General features: G+C 37.4%; 1 protein-coding gene across 6 annotated transcripts in view; it reads right to left on the reverse strand.

The window, feature by feature from the left end:
- The window catches only part of atp8a1 (ATPase phospholipid transporting 8A1), a 106065-nt gene that overhangs the window by 9177 nt on the left and 80309 nt on the right, over window positions 1-16579 (reverse strand). For all 6 annotated transcript variants that reach the window (XM_043256768.1, XM_043256770.1, XM_043256766.1 and 3 more), the window contains 6 exons: window positions 14403-14477; window positions 12743-12865; window positions 8084-8162; window positions 6197-6258; window positions 5815-5871; window positions 4604-4711 (listed from right to left, as the gene is read on the reverse strand). In XM_043256768.1, coding sequence (XP_043112703.1) covers window positions 4604-4711; window positions 5815-5871; window positions 6197-6258; window positions 8084-8162; window positions 12743-12865; window positions 14403-14477 — 504 coding nt within the window. The remainder of the gene's footprint in view (window positions 1-4603; window positions 4712-5814; window positions 5872-6196; window positions 6259-8083; window positions 8163-12742; window positions 12866-14402; window positions 14478-16579) is intronic.

A 16579-nucleotide genomic window follows, 5' to 3' on the forward strand; every position in this document is an offset into this window, starting at 1 on the left:
TATACACAAACCTTCATGCACAAGCTGTAATTAATCAAAATGACTATATTGCTCTGTCAGAAGCACAAACTAACGGACCATTTAAAATCTTCAATCAGGTCTTTCAAAACCTGAAAGCAAACGTTGACAGATTCTATTAGCGCTTAAACCAGGCAGACTGAGTGTGAGTGTTTATCATTCAATCCCACGTGGTAACTTCCTCTGGTGATTGACAGGATGGATTAACTATGCCTGGGTGCACTAATCAGCAGTGCTGTGAAGCAGCAGAGTTTGGCTGCTCATGCCTGCCAGTGATAATGTTGGCCCAAGAATGTTAATACCATCCATTGTGATGGTAAATATGAGATGAGAACAATTCACACATGGTCATTCACCCTCGGCCTGGCCCTTTGGCTTTAGGGACTACATACTAACGCCTTAGCCAAGTCGACTTTATCAACATTTATACACACACACACACACACACACACACACACACACACACACACATGTGCAAGAAGAATAAAGAATGTTTTTGCCTTTTCTCCCCAAAACTAAATATTCCACTTGCAATTAATTTGAATATGCTTTTATTATAAGCCAAGCCAGTCACTCAAAAAGTCTAATGTCAACTTGTGTATATAAACATCCTAATTGTAAATGCTCTATCAAAGTTCTTCTAGTCAGTTTGTGGTTTGAATGTGTACAACAGAGATTCAATGTCCCAGTGGACCAGATACAGCTGCAGTCCCATCTAATGGCTGTTGTTTTTGAAAGATAGAGGGGGAAAAAAGGAGAAGAAAAAAATAAGCAAGAGACATCTAACTCCGACAGGGCTTGCAAGAACAGCAATTCTCAGTTTGTCTCAAGGCGTGAAGAATGGAGGTATTCACATGGCCTTCGAGTGTCCAGTATGGAAAACACACATTCTAATATCCCAGCATGTGACATCTCCATGGGCTGAGGGAAAGTTAGGTACAAAAGTCTGGGACAACACTGATAATCTGGAATTCAAATTCAGAATAAATAGCAACTTCCAAGCTTTATTGGGAATCATTTTTAAATTGTGCTTTATTTCTAGGTAACTAATCAAATAAGCAGAACTGTGGCACTGATCATGTGAACTCCTATGATCAGATGGTCAGGTGTTCTTGCTCATATTGAGCACAAAGTGCTTAAAAAAAAAAAAAAAAAAATATATATATATATATATATATATATAACTATATATATATAACTTTTTTTATTTTTTAAGCACTTATATATATATATATATATATTTATTTATTTTTTTTTTTAATATTAAAATATAAATATAAAAAACGGTAGCTTTTCAACAGACATTAAGCAGCACTGCACTGAGTCAGATATCTTAGTTGATTGTATTATAATAAGTTGTTGGACAGGAACTGCCTATCAGTATATGTTTTTTTTTTTAATTGAAAAAGCAGATCACACACACACACAGTTTCTAGTATGCACATGTTACAAGAGCAGCAGGCTGCAGTTTTATCTGCTGATAGAGAGTGAGGCTCTAAAGGTGAAATCTTGTACATCAAAGAGAGTAGAACAAGATGAATGGTCTGTCTCGCACAGATACCAGGTGCACTTGAATAAAACAGACCTGTCTGCTGAATTCAATGGAAGAATGGAGAGGAATGCACCACAGAGCACTTTCAATGCGGCTACAGCTAACCGTTACATCACGCCTCTGACATCTAAAGATCTTTTTCTGCATCTTGTTTTATCCGCTGTGACTTTCTTTAGAGTGTTATCTAAATTCTACATACCTTTTGATGCAAAATGTTATGCGTGTTTGTTCAAAGGCGCATTCATGACTTGACTGGCTGAACGTGTGTGAATGTGCATGTCTTTAAACAGGTGTTTTGAGGTCCTTTGTAATGGCAGGTGAGGTGATAGTTAGGTAATCGGCAGACTCGATGTTGAGCACAGTATCTCAAGTTACCTTGAGTGTGACGTGATATGACAATCTGAACTAGTGCAGTAGACAACTACATCAAAAGTATACTGTTAAGATTCATTATTTAACACGTGCATAGCAATTCAACATTATTGAGTTAAAAAAATTAGCCGAGTAGAATAGGTCAATGCTTAGCTTATGTAAATTTCTGCAGGGTGAATGCTACATACATGAGATGATGTCTTGAACGGTGCAAAAAGCAGACATTCTCATGCTTTCTGTCAGGCTGTGGGCAGCCCATGGTTCATTTAAGAGGTTTTCAGAGCAGTTCAGACCAAAGGTCTGTTTTAATTCTCTAATAACACTATAAACTTAAGGTTCACGGTTTCACGTTTGTGTGTGACACAACAAATGCAAAATGTAGCAGTCACAGGTAATCGTGTAAATCGAGTAATCAACTTTTAGATGTTTCTGAAAATTGTTCACTGTTTGAGTAAAAAAACAACAACAACAACAACAACTTCATATTTAACTTATTTTTCAGTACGCCAAAACATTTGGGAGTACAAAAACAACAACAACTAATAATGGAATTTACAGTTTAAGATACTTTACTCAACTTTCTAAAGAATTAAATCTGCATGGATGCATTCAGTTCAGTAAAGATATTTACAAAGTAACAATATTTATATTTCAAATAAAATACTGTTGTTTTTTTTTACTTTTTATTCATCAGAGAATCCTGGAAAAAACTGGATGAAACACCAGGGAACACAGCAGTTAATAAGAAGAAATATTTTTTTAGCACCAAATCAGCATATTAGAATAAATGTCTGAAGGATTATTTGACACTAAAGAATAGAGTAAGGTCTGCTGAAAATCCAGCTTTTCCATCACAGGAATAAATTACATGTAATAAAAATTACATGTATTCAATCAAATAAATTAAGCCCCGATGAGCATAAGAGACTTTAAAACATTATAAAATCTTACCAATGATTTAACATATTCATATGACTATCTTCAAAGGACTTAAGGCACTTCAAAAGAATACCCACCATGCTATTCTTCTAAAGTGCCTTGGAGTACCATGAAAATGTCAAAATAATGATGCATTGTGATATGTTAGAGTGACAATTCAACTAAATAGAGTTAATGGTGTGGCGTGTCTTAACTCTTTCCATCATAATCGTTTTCCCCTTTCTCTGCCCTTCAGGCAGCTGTGGCAGCAGTCAGAGATCGGTGTGAGGTGGCCCAGAGTTCAGGTGTGTTCAGGTGCGCTCTCTCTCAGTAGTATCCCGTGCTCAGATGTAGTGCCGTTGCTATGGCTCCCCTCGGCATTGGGTTACCTTGAGCCTCAGGGGTCTGATCTACTCTACTACCCTACATGTAGAGGGAAAGAGCTGATAAAAGAGCCCACTTGACTGGCCATTCAGGACGGGTGTGCAGGACACACATGAGAGGAAGAGGCTACTGTTACACAACGCCAGATGCTGGGATAAAAATGTTGGATGCTTTTAAGAGTGTTTAGATAACGGCAACAATGTGTGCGAACAGAACGTTCTCATATTGGTGTCCAGACATTATATAAATAAATAGCAAAAACAGCAAAAACACATCAACTTTTATTATATTTGATTAAAACCATACCAAACAATTATAAACAAGTATTCTGCCTGCACTGCAGGACTTTTGAACTCTCTGCTCACACAAGCAGTTTTGGATTTTTTTTATAAATCGCTCTTCTTCACAGGTGACACAAATAGGAACTATTAGGAGCCATTAGGAGATTATGAGGTGAGAAAAAAGCAGAGACCTGTGGTGCCCCGAGGCCTTATGGAGGTGTAGAGTTTCCTGCCCCCTGCTCACCCTAATGAACACACACAAACTCTCAATACTCAGATTAAGGCATAGATAGTGTAGAGCCCCAAGCAAGAAAAAGGGTGGTCTGTGTGTGTTTTATATCACCTGACACATCCACAGCCCCAGGGATAAGGATGGGGAAGTGTGTGTTTTTTAGCTTAGTATATTCTGAGTGCAAAACTGATTCATAAAGCTACTTAAAAAGCTAGTCAAAATATAATAATTAATTCTTAAGTCTTATGCTTAGCAATGCTAAAATGATTTAATCAAATGCTCTAAAGGCCAATTTCTATTTCATTTGAATTCTAATACATTTTAAAAGTGTAATTTATTCCTGTGATGCAAAGATGAATCTTCAGCAGCCATTACTCCAGTCTTCATTCACATTCACTCTGTGCTGCACATACATGAATCTTGTGAGTGTTGCAGGTTTCCATGTGTAGTTGGTGCCTGACAAATTCTGTATTCTTACTTGTGTCAAATGTGATAATGCTCTTCCGTTGAATGTTTTTACTTCAGTCACTGTCACTAGTATTTGAGCCGCTATTGTAAGCTGTATGTGAATAAGACAGTTTGAGGCCTGCAAGTAAATGTAGCTGCCAAAAATCTCAAACAATGAGAATGTAGTGCAAAAAAAAAAAAGATCAGCGTCAAAAACCGCTGTGCAGCTTATTATTTTGGTGTAAACCCCAGTAATTTTTTTTTCAGGAGAGAAAGTACATTTTTTGTAACATTATAAATGCCTCTGCTGTCAATTCTGATCACTTTCAGAAGTTCTTTAAAAAGCAAAAATCAGCAGTAAATAAGTAAAACTTTGTTGTTAATTCTGTTTCGTCTTACCTCTCCTGACATATCCGGGGCCAGAGGAATCAGAGGCCATAGTGAGGAGTAGATGCCAAAGAAGACTACCCACAATCCAATGCTGCCCCAGATGGCAATGTGGCTGAACTATAAGCCAGAAAAGATTAGAGAAAACACACAGTCAGTGAGGAGGGACGTCATTCTCCTGATAATACTGGCAGCCTGACACTCAAACAGCACAAAACCTCATCTGAAAGATGTATTGTAATTTTAGACTAGTGACATACATAACAACCCTTAACACACATGAATTTTACATGAACACATGCTAAATCACAAGTGTGCACATATGGGAGTATGTTACACCCATGTGTTTTTGTTTAATCACATGATCATCAAGCATTTGAGGCTTGAAATTTGCACATGTGAAACATTGGAACCACATGTGAATTTTCCAAAACCACATGAACATCATGTGATTGTCAAAATTATACTTGCAAAATGCAGTGCAGCAAAATGGACTGAATTTGTAACATACATGTTGTCAAATTTTATTATGGCATAAATATACAGTAGCATACATTCCTACTAATAGTAAAAAGTTTGGAATAATTACATTTTTTTATATTTTTGTCAGACGTTTCTTATGCCACCGAGGCTGCATTTATTTAAATAAAAATACAGTAATGGTGTGAAATACTATTACAGTTTAAAATAACTGTTTCCTGTTTAAATATATTTTAAAATTAAATTTATTCCTGAGATGGCAAAGCTGAATGTTTCAGCTGAGTCATCACCCCCAGACTTACAGACTTTTAAAAAAATTCTAACTTCAAAGGAGAAAACGGTTCTTAAATTTTCTTTTTCATAATATTACTATTTTTACTGCATTTGATTTAAATTACACTTACATAACTTTTGATTACATTTTAAACGCTGAGCATTTGACTTGCAATCACCATAATATTAATACAATTTTAAACAGCAATAAAATGTAAGCAACAGTGAACTATGATTGCATTGGTGAATAAGTGCTTTGATTAGCGATGCAACCATGACATCATCTTTGAATGCTCTGAACTTTTCCATGACATCAGTGGCAGAAGAAAAGGGTAAGTGAGTGGAGTGAGAGGGGGCGGAGGAGTGTGTTTCTACTGATAGAGGGACAATAAAGTCAAAGGAAATAGGAGGACACAGTGAAATGGGAGAGAAAAGCGATAGAGGGATTGAGAGAGTCATCTAAAGCTCACCATGGTCCAGGACGACGTCTCCAGCCCAGCCTTCAGACACACCGTGATCACCACAAACTGTGAGAGAGACAGGTTCTTATCTGAGGTCGCATGTATACATAAACAGATTAGATTGAACAGACGTAAGATCTAATGGGAGACAGTCGGCAGACAGGAACTTCCAAACAGTTTCTGTTTGAAGTACAGTTTGAAATAGAGCAGGTCAGCTTCATTTTCATTTGGGTGCCTAAAAAAGTTGGCAAAAAAAGGAGTGAAAATCCTCAGTGAGGCCAGACTCGAGACAGAAGGAACATTTCACAGCAGGACAACCGGGACAAAGTGTCAGGCGACGGGGAGGACACAGAGGCGCTTTGTGAGGATCTGAGGACCCAAATGCACTTACTGTATAAACCATGTTGCCTAAGAGGAGATAGTCTGGTGTCTTTCCGTTTCCAAAGACGGTATCTGTGAGGAGAATCAACAAGGAGGCTTTTAGAGTGAAGGATCACATGCTAACACACACAAGTCCATGAAAACACAGGTCAGTGGGAATGGAGGTTGAGCTCAAGAGGGATCTCATCTTCACATTAAACAGACAAGAACACCAGAAGAGCCATTTTTACATACATGATGGTAAAATGCAGTGAAAAAAAATTTGCGTTTAGACAACGTGATATATTCTTTGAGTCAGGATATTTAAATTTAGGATATTTAACCTCAATTTAGAGGTTAAATATCCTAGAATATTACAAATATTATTGCACAAATGCTGTTAACAGGCCTGTTTTCAATGTAAAACATTTGTAAACATTCTCTAGGACGTCCTGTTAGGGACAGAGCTAGGACTTGTGAATCATGCAAGTTTGAATCTGACGTCTTTGCGGAAAGGATTTTATGGCTGTCTAATCTGAACCAAAAGCTTGTTGAATTGTTATTCTCCTCTTATGACACACCTGTTCTCAGTTCTCCAATGGTCGTGTGATTAAAAGGTAACAGTGGGTGTAAAAGCAGCTGTTAACAGATATACAGAGAAGTTTGGAAAAAAAATCTTCCCAAATCATAGAGGATTAATTGACCGTTGAGGCAATCTGGGTTTTCTTGATTTTTCAGGATGATAGCTATTGGGTTGTGTTAATTGCTTCAGCAAACATCTTAAGATTAAATAGTAAAAATTCTGGCTTAATAAAAAAGCCACACACAAAAGTGCACACATGGCAGTGTGGTTTAGTGGAGGAGTATTAGTCATTCTCCGATTGTAAGTGAGAGCGGATGATCCAAAACCATCAGTACTCTGGCACGGTGAAACACAACGGACAGCACATGTGGATCAGGAAGGTATGTGTGTTACCGCGTGTGTGTGTGTGTGTGTGGTGCTGACAACCTGTCAGTCAGAGAGAGTCTCCAGTGCTTTGTTTAAAAAGCAGGTCTGATTCTGACTGTGTGGTCCTGCAGTCAGCCAGATATTTGTGCTGACACACACTCACGAAATGCTCACATGCTCGACACACTCCTTTGTACATGCTTACACTTATTGTACGATTGCATGTAAAGAGCAACTTATTAGACCACAGAGCAATTTATTAAATTACACCAAAATGTTAACTTAAGAATGAAAAGTGTCAAGCTACAAAAAAAATTAAAAATCCAGGAAAAAAAGTGTAGATCTGCTGATAGATTTGTGCAAGGTAAAGCCTAAAATGTAAGGCGTTATTGACTAAAATTTGTTGACAAAGAAAAAGTGATTTGTAAAGTTCAATCTTTAGCAATATTCACAAAACTTGTATAAACAATTAATTCATAAAGTTTAATGCACTAAATAATCCATTTACAGAGATTATCAGTGAGAGATCATCAGTGAACAATTAAATTAATTAAATATTAAATTAAAAGCAGGCCCATTTTATCACACAAAGACATATAGCTTAAAGAAGACTTTTTAAAATATTTTACGATGCAACTTCATCTTTTGAAGCTTGACAGCTACATTCCTCATTTGTTTCATTACAATGCTTTAAAAAAGTAAAAAAGGATACAGGATTGCAAAGGCATGATAAATGAATACAATTTATCCTCACTGTTGCCTGAGGAATATGTGGAAATGGAGAAAATGAGAGAATGTGTGTGTGTGCACATATGTGTATGTGACTGAGTGATCTTCAGATATTCATGGTGGCCAATGAAAAGCAATTAAGCTGAAGCGAGAGCGGACCCGTCTTTCAATATGACACCCACTGAGCTCAAAAAACAAAACTAAAAAGTAGTGCGAGACAGCGTGTGCATGTGCGCTTACCGTGCTGGAAGGCCTTAAGTGGAAACCAGAAGAGGATGACTGAGTGAAACAGGCCGTTCAGACAATGAGCCCAGAAGACCTGCAGGAGAGTGGAGGAGGGGTGGAGGAGAAAAAGAGAGAGGAGAGAGGCATGAGAAAGACGGTGGCCACCCTAACCCTGCCGGTGACCCCTGACCTGGGGCCTTTGTGCGATCTCAGCGCTAGGCTAAGTGGAAGGTTTGTCAGGCCTCCCTGCTCAATGGCCACCCCGCTGACAGACACTTTGTATATCCTGTGAGTGAGGAGAGAGCAAGAAAGAGGGAGAGGGGAGGTGCGCCAACTATATGAGAGATGTCAGTAAGGGGTGTTTTTCCGCCATCCCTTCTCTTTTCCCTGCAGTTAGTTGCCTCATCGAATTTCCCCAATCGTTCCTTTGTGAGTTGTGAAAAAGCCCCAAATCCTTCATGGATACTTTTAGTACAAACACAGACAAGTTTAAGAAATTAAGATGTATGAGTCTGTCGCTACAGTGCATGGTTATTTGGGAGCATGGAAAAACTATCGCTTACACAGGTACGGCATAAAGTCTTTGAGTGTCTGCGACTGTATACATGGGCATGTGGACTTTGGATGTGCCATTTAAACAAATATCCTCCTTCAAAACCGCCTTGTTTTGAATTTACATTATGCATGGACGTGGCCAATCAAAACACTAATGGGCGATGTAGCATGAAACAGCCGTGAAATGAAATCAGGCCCGTCACAGGTCCAGTTTCCAAACCCTGCTTTTTTTTTTTTTTTTTTGTTGCTTGCTCTTTTCACCTCTGAAAGTCTGAGACTATTCACTGCCCACAGACACAACAGATTATTTCCATATTTATAAGTAAAACAGCATAATATTTGTGCTGAGAGGCAGTAAACAGTATTAAAATGTCTTTTCTTAAATTGATTCTCTAAAATAAATAAATACAAATTTCTTATTATATACACAAACCTGTTATTAAAATGAGCCATGTATGGAGTGTCTGCTAGAGAGCTTCATTTCGTGAAGGAATCGTTCTTTTAAACTGGTTCTTTTTAATGAATTATTCAATTCAAACTGAAACAATTCAAAGCGCTTAAAAGAATAGATCTCCCCAGAAGTGTAATTATCAGCCTCTGTTAACTTCCTTCAAAAACTGATTTAATTGCAGATTTTCACATATGCCATGTATAAGTATGGTTGTTATTTCTTATTTAAACTGCAAAAAAAGAAAAACAATTAATTGCAATAAATTAGTATCAAAGTTCCATTTGAGTAAAATTGTATTTTTTTAAAATAGGTATCTTACAACAAATGTTAAATTTAAAGGGTTGTGAAAGTATGGGAATGCTTACAAAACATTAATTATCACACACATTTCTGTGTAAACCTTTAGGGTCAGTAATACTGTGAATTATTACTACAACTTAAAACTGTATTCATGTTTTTTTAATTGAATATATTCTTTAAATGGCAAAACCGGAAGTAAAGAACTCCAGTGTTGAGTTTCACTTTTGATCAATTTAAATGTATCCTACCTGTATAAATGCATTATAAAAAATAAAATGAAGCAAATAAATAAAAAGCTTACTGAGCCAAAAATGAGAAACATTCCAAGGCTATCATCTGACAGAAAGGGCTAAAATCTTTCCACTATTTCCTATGAACCATAAATAAATCTGCAAAAGGTTTGCTCTATGGATGCAATGAGCAGCATTTACAAAAACTTGGTGCAATGAGGTGACATTATTTTACTCACTGTTCAACCATCAAGCATTAAATGTAAATTTGAAAGTTTAAAAGGATTAATAAATTACTTTCAATATACTATGAATAACTCCTAAAGATCCTGCTTCTATCCACAGCAATTTTATGGATGTGTTATATATCATAATAATAATGTATCTATATTTCATAATTACATTTTAGTTTACACAGCAACTGTGTGAAAGAAACAAGAGTATTGGAGAGAAAAATTAAAGATTAAAAGTACGAGATTTGTAGCACAATCTTATGATTTGCTGCAGTCCTTTTTCCCAAACCAGAAGAGCCTATCAATAATTTAAAAAAAAATAGTAGGTTTATTAGCAAAAAGATGGATAAATGATCCTAAATCTCTAAATGTTGAAACAACTGCCACAGGTTTTTCCGAATCCAACCAAGTGGTAGCAATGAAATCTTTTAAGGGGGAAGGGATGCAGAGAAATGAGAGGAGAATGAGAGCGAGAGAAAAGAGGAATGCCCTGAGATTGTCTTGTTCTGTGTTGTTTCACAGAGGCCCTGTACGACCTCTCGACCTCTCTGCCCTGACCCTCTCACCTCCGCTATCGGCAAAGCAAAACAAAGCTCAGGGCTCCGGCCTTCAGACAGCCAGCTCATCCTACACCCACAAAACACACCTCAGAAGGCCTCTAGAGCTCACCTCCAATCTTTGGAATTAAATTCATACTTAAGGTTAGAAAAATTAACAAACTCTAAACCTTAAGTATTGAACATTTTTGTATAGGTATTGAATTATTAAAAAAGTATTAAACATTTTCATAAACCCACACTAAGCTATGGACATGAATCTATTCTACAGTGACTGGACTTGAGATTTTTAACATTTAACATAACCACCCAAAACGAAACATGATCTAAGTGCCATGTGAAACAATCTGCCCTCACCCTCGCCTGCTGCTTTACACGCACAGTCCTGCAATGAATGCTAATGAAATCAATAAACGTTCATAATCATTTGTCACAGGGAGGCCCCGAACTCCTCCGTTTCTAAGCAGGTTGCTAAGAATGTAGGTGTGAATGGCCGTCTGTCCTGCCTGAAGCAAAGCACTGCATTCTGTGTGACAGCTTAATTGCTTAAACTAGCATGAAAGGGTAAACTTTATTTTGTGCCAACTATTGCCAGACGCTCTAATAAGCCTTCTCCAACTATGTTGGGCTACAAATAAAGCCAGAAAGGGAGAGAAAGAAAGGGAACGCGGCAGAAGGAGGGAGGGATGGAGGCTGCAGTGTGTTGAATGAGTGCAATAACCGCTATCCTGGGGTCTACGAGGGGCTTTGTAATTATTAGGGAGACTTTAGTGTCAAAGCTATGTAATTAAATGTGAAAGGGGACATGGTGGGTAAAGATCTAAATATTTCACACTCTTTGCTTCTCCCCAATCGAATGCATGATCTTTCTTTTTGCTTTATTTACAAATAAAGTGTCCGTTCTGTACACAGATGATGTCTGAAATGGGGATGAGGGTTGCACACAAATATTTTAGACTATTTTTGTATGAGTTTTACCAAGTCATTAAGATTGTTAAAGGGTTCAATTTAACCAATTCTGAATCAAAGGAATCTTGTGTTCACAAATTGGACAATGCTAGTGTATTCAACAGATGCTCACATTACCTTCCTCTATATATTCATTAACTCAGTCTTTCCTTCATTTAAAGGGAATTGTATTATTTAATTATAGAGAAATAACAGAAAGCTGCCTATCATGATTTCTAATAAAATACTGTTCTGTTACTGATTATTCTACTGTACTTCCCTGCTTCCATGCTTAATTTTATTGTATATCATAGTTGTCGTTTTCCCCATTAAAGATTTTTTTTTTTTGCATTGGGCAATTAAAGTAAGAATTATGGTGTTTGTGTTACAAATGGCCAGTAAATCCATCTCCCGCTTTCTCTCCCTGGTGACCCCAGGGGGTTGTGTTGTCTGTAATCCGTGTCGGTGTGGTGGTAAATGGGTCTCCACGGCTGTGGAGCAGGGCTGTGAGGTGACACCAGCGCAGACACGCCGGAGCTGGAGACGAGACGGCTTTATTAACATAGAGAGGCGCAAAGCCAGGAGTCACAGACACCTAGAGAGGATGGAAATACGCTTCTCCTATAGAGACACTATTAAAATATCTGAAAGCAAAGAAGGATTTGCGTAATTTTATTAGGACATATCTAGCACTGTAGCATTCAAAACCGGGTATTTGTCCTTAAGACTAAAGACCGACTTTATTCAAACTTCTATTAATAACAAACATTGGTATTTTAAATAATACTTTAAGAACCAAGCAAACACATAGAAAGAGGAAAGCCAAAAAAAACGTAGTATAAACGTTCATTTATTAGACTGAGCGCACAATTTTTTAAAGCCGAAATTAGAAGTTTATAGGTGTACATATTAGACACTGCAAACAGTGCTTCAAATTGGTACTGATTTAAGCGAGTTTATGACCTTCTAAAAAGGGAGATGAACACTCAAAGACATCTCAGATAAGCAGAAAGGCTGACAGAGAGGGATGGTTTAATGGACGGCTAAAGCAACAAGGTCTTGCTGTTGACTTGCTTTTTTACGGTGTAGGGAGTCGTAACAGGATCTGTTTGTTCAGTGGGGTTTTCGCCTGGGTGCCAAACTGTTCACCAAACGCAGGTCAGTAAAGTGTACACAGCATGACCTGTCTATAGGGTCATCATCATCATCATCGGAAATTAACTAAATTACTAGTTTATTGTTTATATTTATTTACAAGAGATTCATTATCTTAAGTCATATGCTTTAAGAATTTTTTACTCATTATCATCTGCCATTTACATCATTATGTCACTGCACGGCAAACACTGATGGAGATTTAGCTAAACTTAGATTTATACTGCATGTTTGAGTGTATTTACCTTGGTGTTGAAGCCCATTGCATTCTGGGAAGTTTTGTAGAGTTCAGGGTATTTGAGCATGTTCTCTTTCCTGCAGGAGCGTTCAAAGATGCCCAGAGTCAGAGGAGGCAAAGCAGTGAAGATCTAACAAACGAAAAAGGAAAAACAGACAATTAAACAAAGTCAAAATGTCATGCAGACGATTAAAATGAATAAACAAAAAATCATTAAATTATAAGAACACAAAACAGAAGCACTAGTACATCACTACCACTATCAGCAATGTTTTTTCCCCAGAGACACTATTACAAGATATTATCCTAGTTCTCATTACAGAAACTAATTTGTGATGAACTGAACTGATAAACTGCTAAATAAACCAAATAAACAGTAGGGTTGCCCCCTAATAGTCAACTAACCAGTTGATGAAAAGAGGCCAAAAATTGGTTATTTAAACGGTTTATTAATAAATGTGCAAATACTCACTGTTTAAAATAAACGAGTACTAGTCAATTTAGAAAATAATTTAGTAATATCTTTAGTAGAAGGCTGCCCTAATGAACATTGAGAAGAAAAATAAAGAGCTAAAAATAAATCAATACCTAAAAATACATAGCAGTCTACTCTGAGCACAGGCGTGCTGCCCTCATCGTGCTTGCTGGGTTCAGCTCAACCAGCACATAACTTTTCTGGCATTTATCATATTTGCACTGTGTCCCTCAGTGTGCAAAAAAAGAACATCTGCCACTGTGCCTGCAGCTTGTTAGCAGATCTCCTGGATGCTTTCATTTTTCCGTGGAACTCTAACGTTTCTCGGCGCAGCAGCTGTTGAAAGCGAGAGGGGTGGTATTATGGTCCAGAGAGGGTTGCGGGGTCAGTCGTAAGTGTCTTTCCCTGGCCCAGCTGGAGCGGCTGACATGGTCGGCTGGCCTTTTCCATTCAGGGGTGGTTTCGGCCCGTTGCATCCAACAGACCCCCTCTGACGTGCTGGAATTCCTCCTCTCTCAGATAAAGAGAGAATGCGGCGGGCCGAGCTGTTACTGGCCTCACAACGCCAATGATCCATTACACAAGGCTGACGGGAAGCCGTGTTCAAATTTTGTTCTTTGTTCAGGCGTAAAGAAATCATTTCTCGGGGCAATCAGCGAGTCGGGTGGCTTAGTAATTTTTCCTTCGTGTCTTCGTTTGTTTATGCAAAATGGAAAAACGTACTCCACCCAGAGCATTTTAATAACTTTCCTTCCTGTTGAATACGTGTTAATTAACAGCATCAATTCCTATCACCAAGCCCTAAGGCAGCCCAGTTCACAGGACTCCACCCTAAACGGCCAAGTGTGTGTGTTTAAATGTGTCTGGATTCAACCTGTTCCTTTATCATCCACCGCTGACCTGTTTAACGCAGCTCTTTGGGGCATGAGCGTCTGTTGTTGCAGCACATTCAGGACATAGTTCTGGGCACGGAGGGAATACGGACCTGACAAGCGGTCATAAATAAGAGGGAGATTTTTCAGGATGGTGCTGACACGGGCCGCAGTAAAGGAGCCGGCTGGGGTGCCGCGGCTAATGAGTTTCTTGCCTGAGCGCAACAGGGGAGGCGTTTTAACACATTCCCTCTCACAGTAATGAAGAGGGGAGAGTAAATCACACACCCAGACAGATGTGTGAATGCGAACGCTCTTACCACGTTGTACAAGCCGATGCACCAGCGCTCGAACAGAATCTGACCGGAGAAGCCGTTCACAAACGCAAACCAGATCTAAAAGACAAAAAGACACGGCAAAGGTGAACAACTTTGTGAACGTTTTACCCTGTTACGTACACATAATTAAAATAAAAAATTAAATACAATAATAACAGATTCATTTATATTTATAAATATATAAATAAAAATACAATAAAATGTAATCATTCAAAAACAAGAAATAAAACCTAAAACTCTTTTTTTTTTTTTTTTTAAAAGAGTAAAAAATTGAGTAAAAACAAAAAAAAGATCAACTATATGCTTTCCAAGTCGTCCTCAAGGAAATGGTAACATATTAAAAGGGCAATGACAGACCATATGATAACCATTACTACATAAATGTGTGACTAAAAGGTAAATATATACCATCATTAATCATATATTCCCACTTTGTGTGCTCTTAACTTTGCTCCTAGCGGATTTTAATTTAGGTTGATCGATGGCTGTTGTTTTCTGTGGGGCCTCTCAGTGCTTGAAATTACCCGAGAGAGAGCGATCTCTCATGAAAGCAGCAGTGAACTGACCCCATCAGTCCTTTCTACGGTCTCAAACACTGGATCACTGCAAATGGTTTGTTCCAAGATCAGTCTTGAAGAATAAATAAGCCAGCTTTGGGTCACTTTTTCATATACATGGCGGGGTCCGAAAGTCAGAACCCTATTGAAATTTCTAGTATTGTAATATTTTTTTTATTATATACTGCTTCAAGTAATTAGAAAACCAGCTCAAAATGTATGACTGAATATTTAACTAAATGCATTTAAATTAATTCATGAAAATGTTAAATTAAAAATGTTCAAGATAAAAAAATAAAAATAAAAAAATGTTGACAAAAAAATACAAAATAAAATGTCAAGTATAACCAAACATTTTTTTTTAATAAAATATAATACAATACAATTTACAATACAAATTGTGTTCTATCTTTTAATGGAAACATTTTTTCTTTCATCTAGACATGTCTACCAGCTAAAAAACTATTTTACTTTATAGAACATTTTGAAGAAGATTTATAGTCTACTATCAATAAGAACAGCTGTGAGATGAGTGCATGTAAAAGCAGTTAATCCCCTACTTTAGCAAACATACTGCCAAGGTTTTCAAAACATCTAAACATAGAGAAGCCCAGCTATCTTGTCATGCAAAGCCACAACCTGAGCTTAACACATCATTACTCAGAGGACAAGGCAGGAAGAGAGAGGAAGGGCGTTAGTGCTGGAGGTAAGAGAGAGAGAGAGAGAGAGAGACACTTCAACAGTTCCCATGACTTCAGCCAGAAAGGCTCGTAAATCAGACGCTGTTTCCCACCTTGATCAACCCCCAGTGTCTCATAGCAGAAACAACTCATCACAGATCAGAGACGTCCTATTGTACTAAGTTGAGTTTAAGACTGTACAAAAACCAGATCAGTGCAAAAGGACTAGATTTAACTATTTAAAGAACTGAAAGATGTGAGTTATTGGGCTTAAGGGCGGAGAGCTGGGAAAAGACCACAAATTAAAAGGAGAAGAGAGAAGAATGTGTATCTAAACCATATGCCATGGAGATGGAGCTCATCACTTAATATCTCTATTAGTTTGACTAGTCTGGCACACAACTCTGTCATAGTTATCTAGAAATCTGAGAATGTGATAATATCTCAAAGCAGCTGTTTTAAACGGGGGGAAATCTGTAACAATCAAAACTGGCATGAAGAGAATGGAAAAAAAAGACAACTTAAAAATGGCAAAACGCAGGAATTTGTGTGACACCAAAAAGTACACAAATACAGGACTTTCAAAATTCTGTCATTTAAATACCAATTTGCAATCTACACAATTTAAACATTTGGGCTGGTGAGTCTCTTATGCTCACAAAAGCGGTTTTAACTTTTTCGAAACATGTAATATTGTAAAATATAAATATTAAAAGGTTTTCTATTTGAATACAATTTAAAGAGTAAATTATCTGTGTGACAGCAAAGCTGAACTTTCATCAGTCATTACTCTAGTCTTCAGTGTCACATGATCTTTCAGATATCACTCTAATATACAGATTTTTTATCAAACCATAATACAGTTTAAGTACTCATTTTTGACTAGATTAAGATTAAGATAAAAAAGACCATTTTTCATAAA

The sequence above is a fragment of the Puntigrus tetrazona genome, chromosome 14 (assembly GCF_018831695.1).
Source record: "Puntigrus tetrazona isolate hp1 chromosome 14, ASM1883169v1, whole genome shotgun sequence".
Classification (NCBI taxonomy): Eukaryota; Metazoa; Chordata; class Actinopteri; order Cypriniformes; family Cyprinidae; genus Puntigrus; species Puntigrus tetrazona.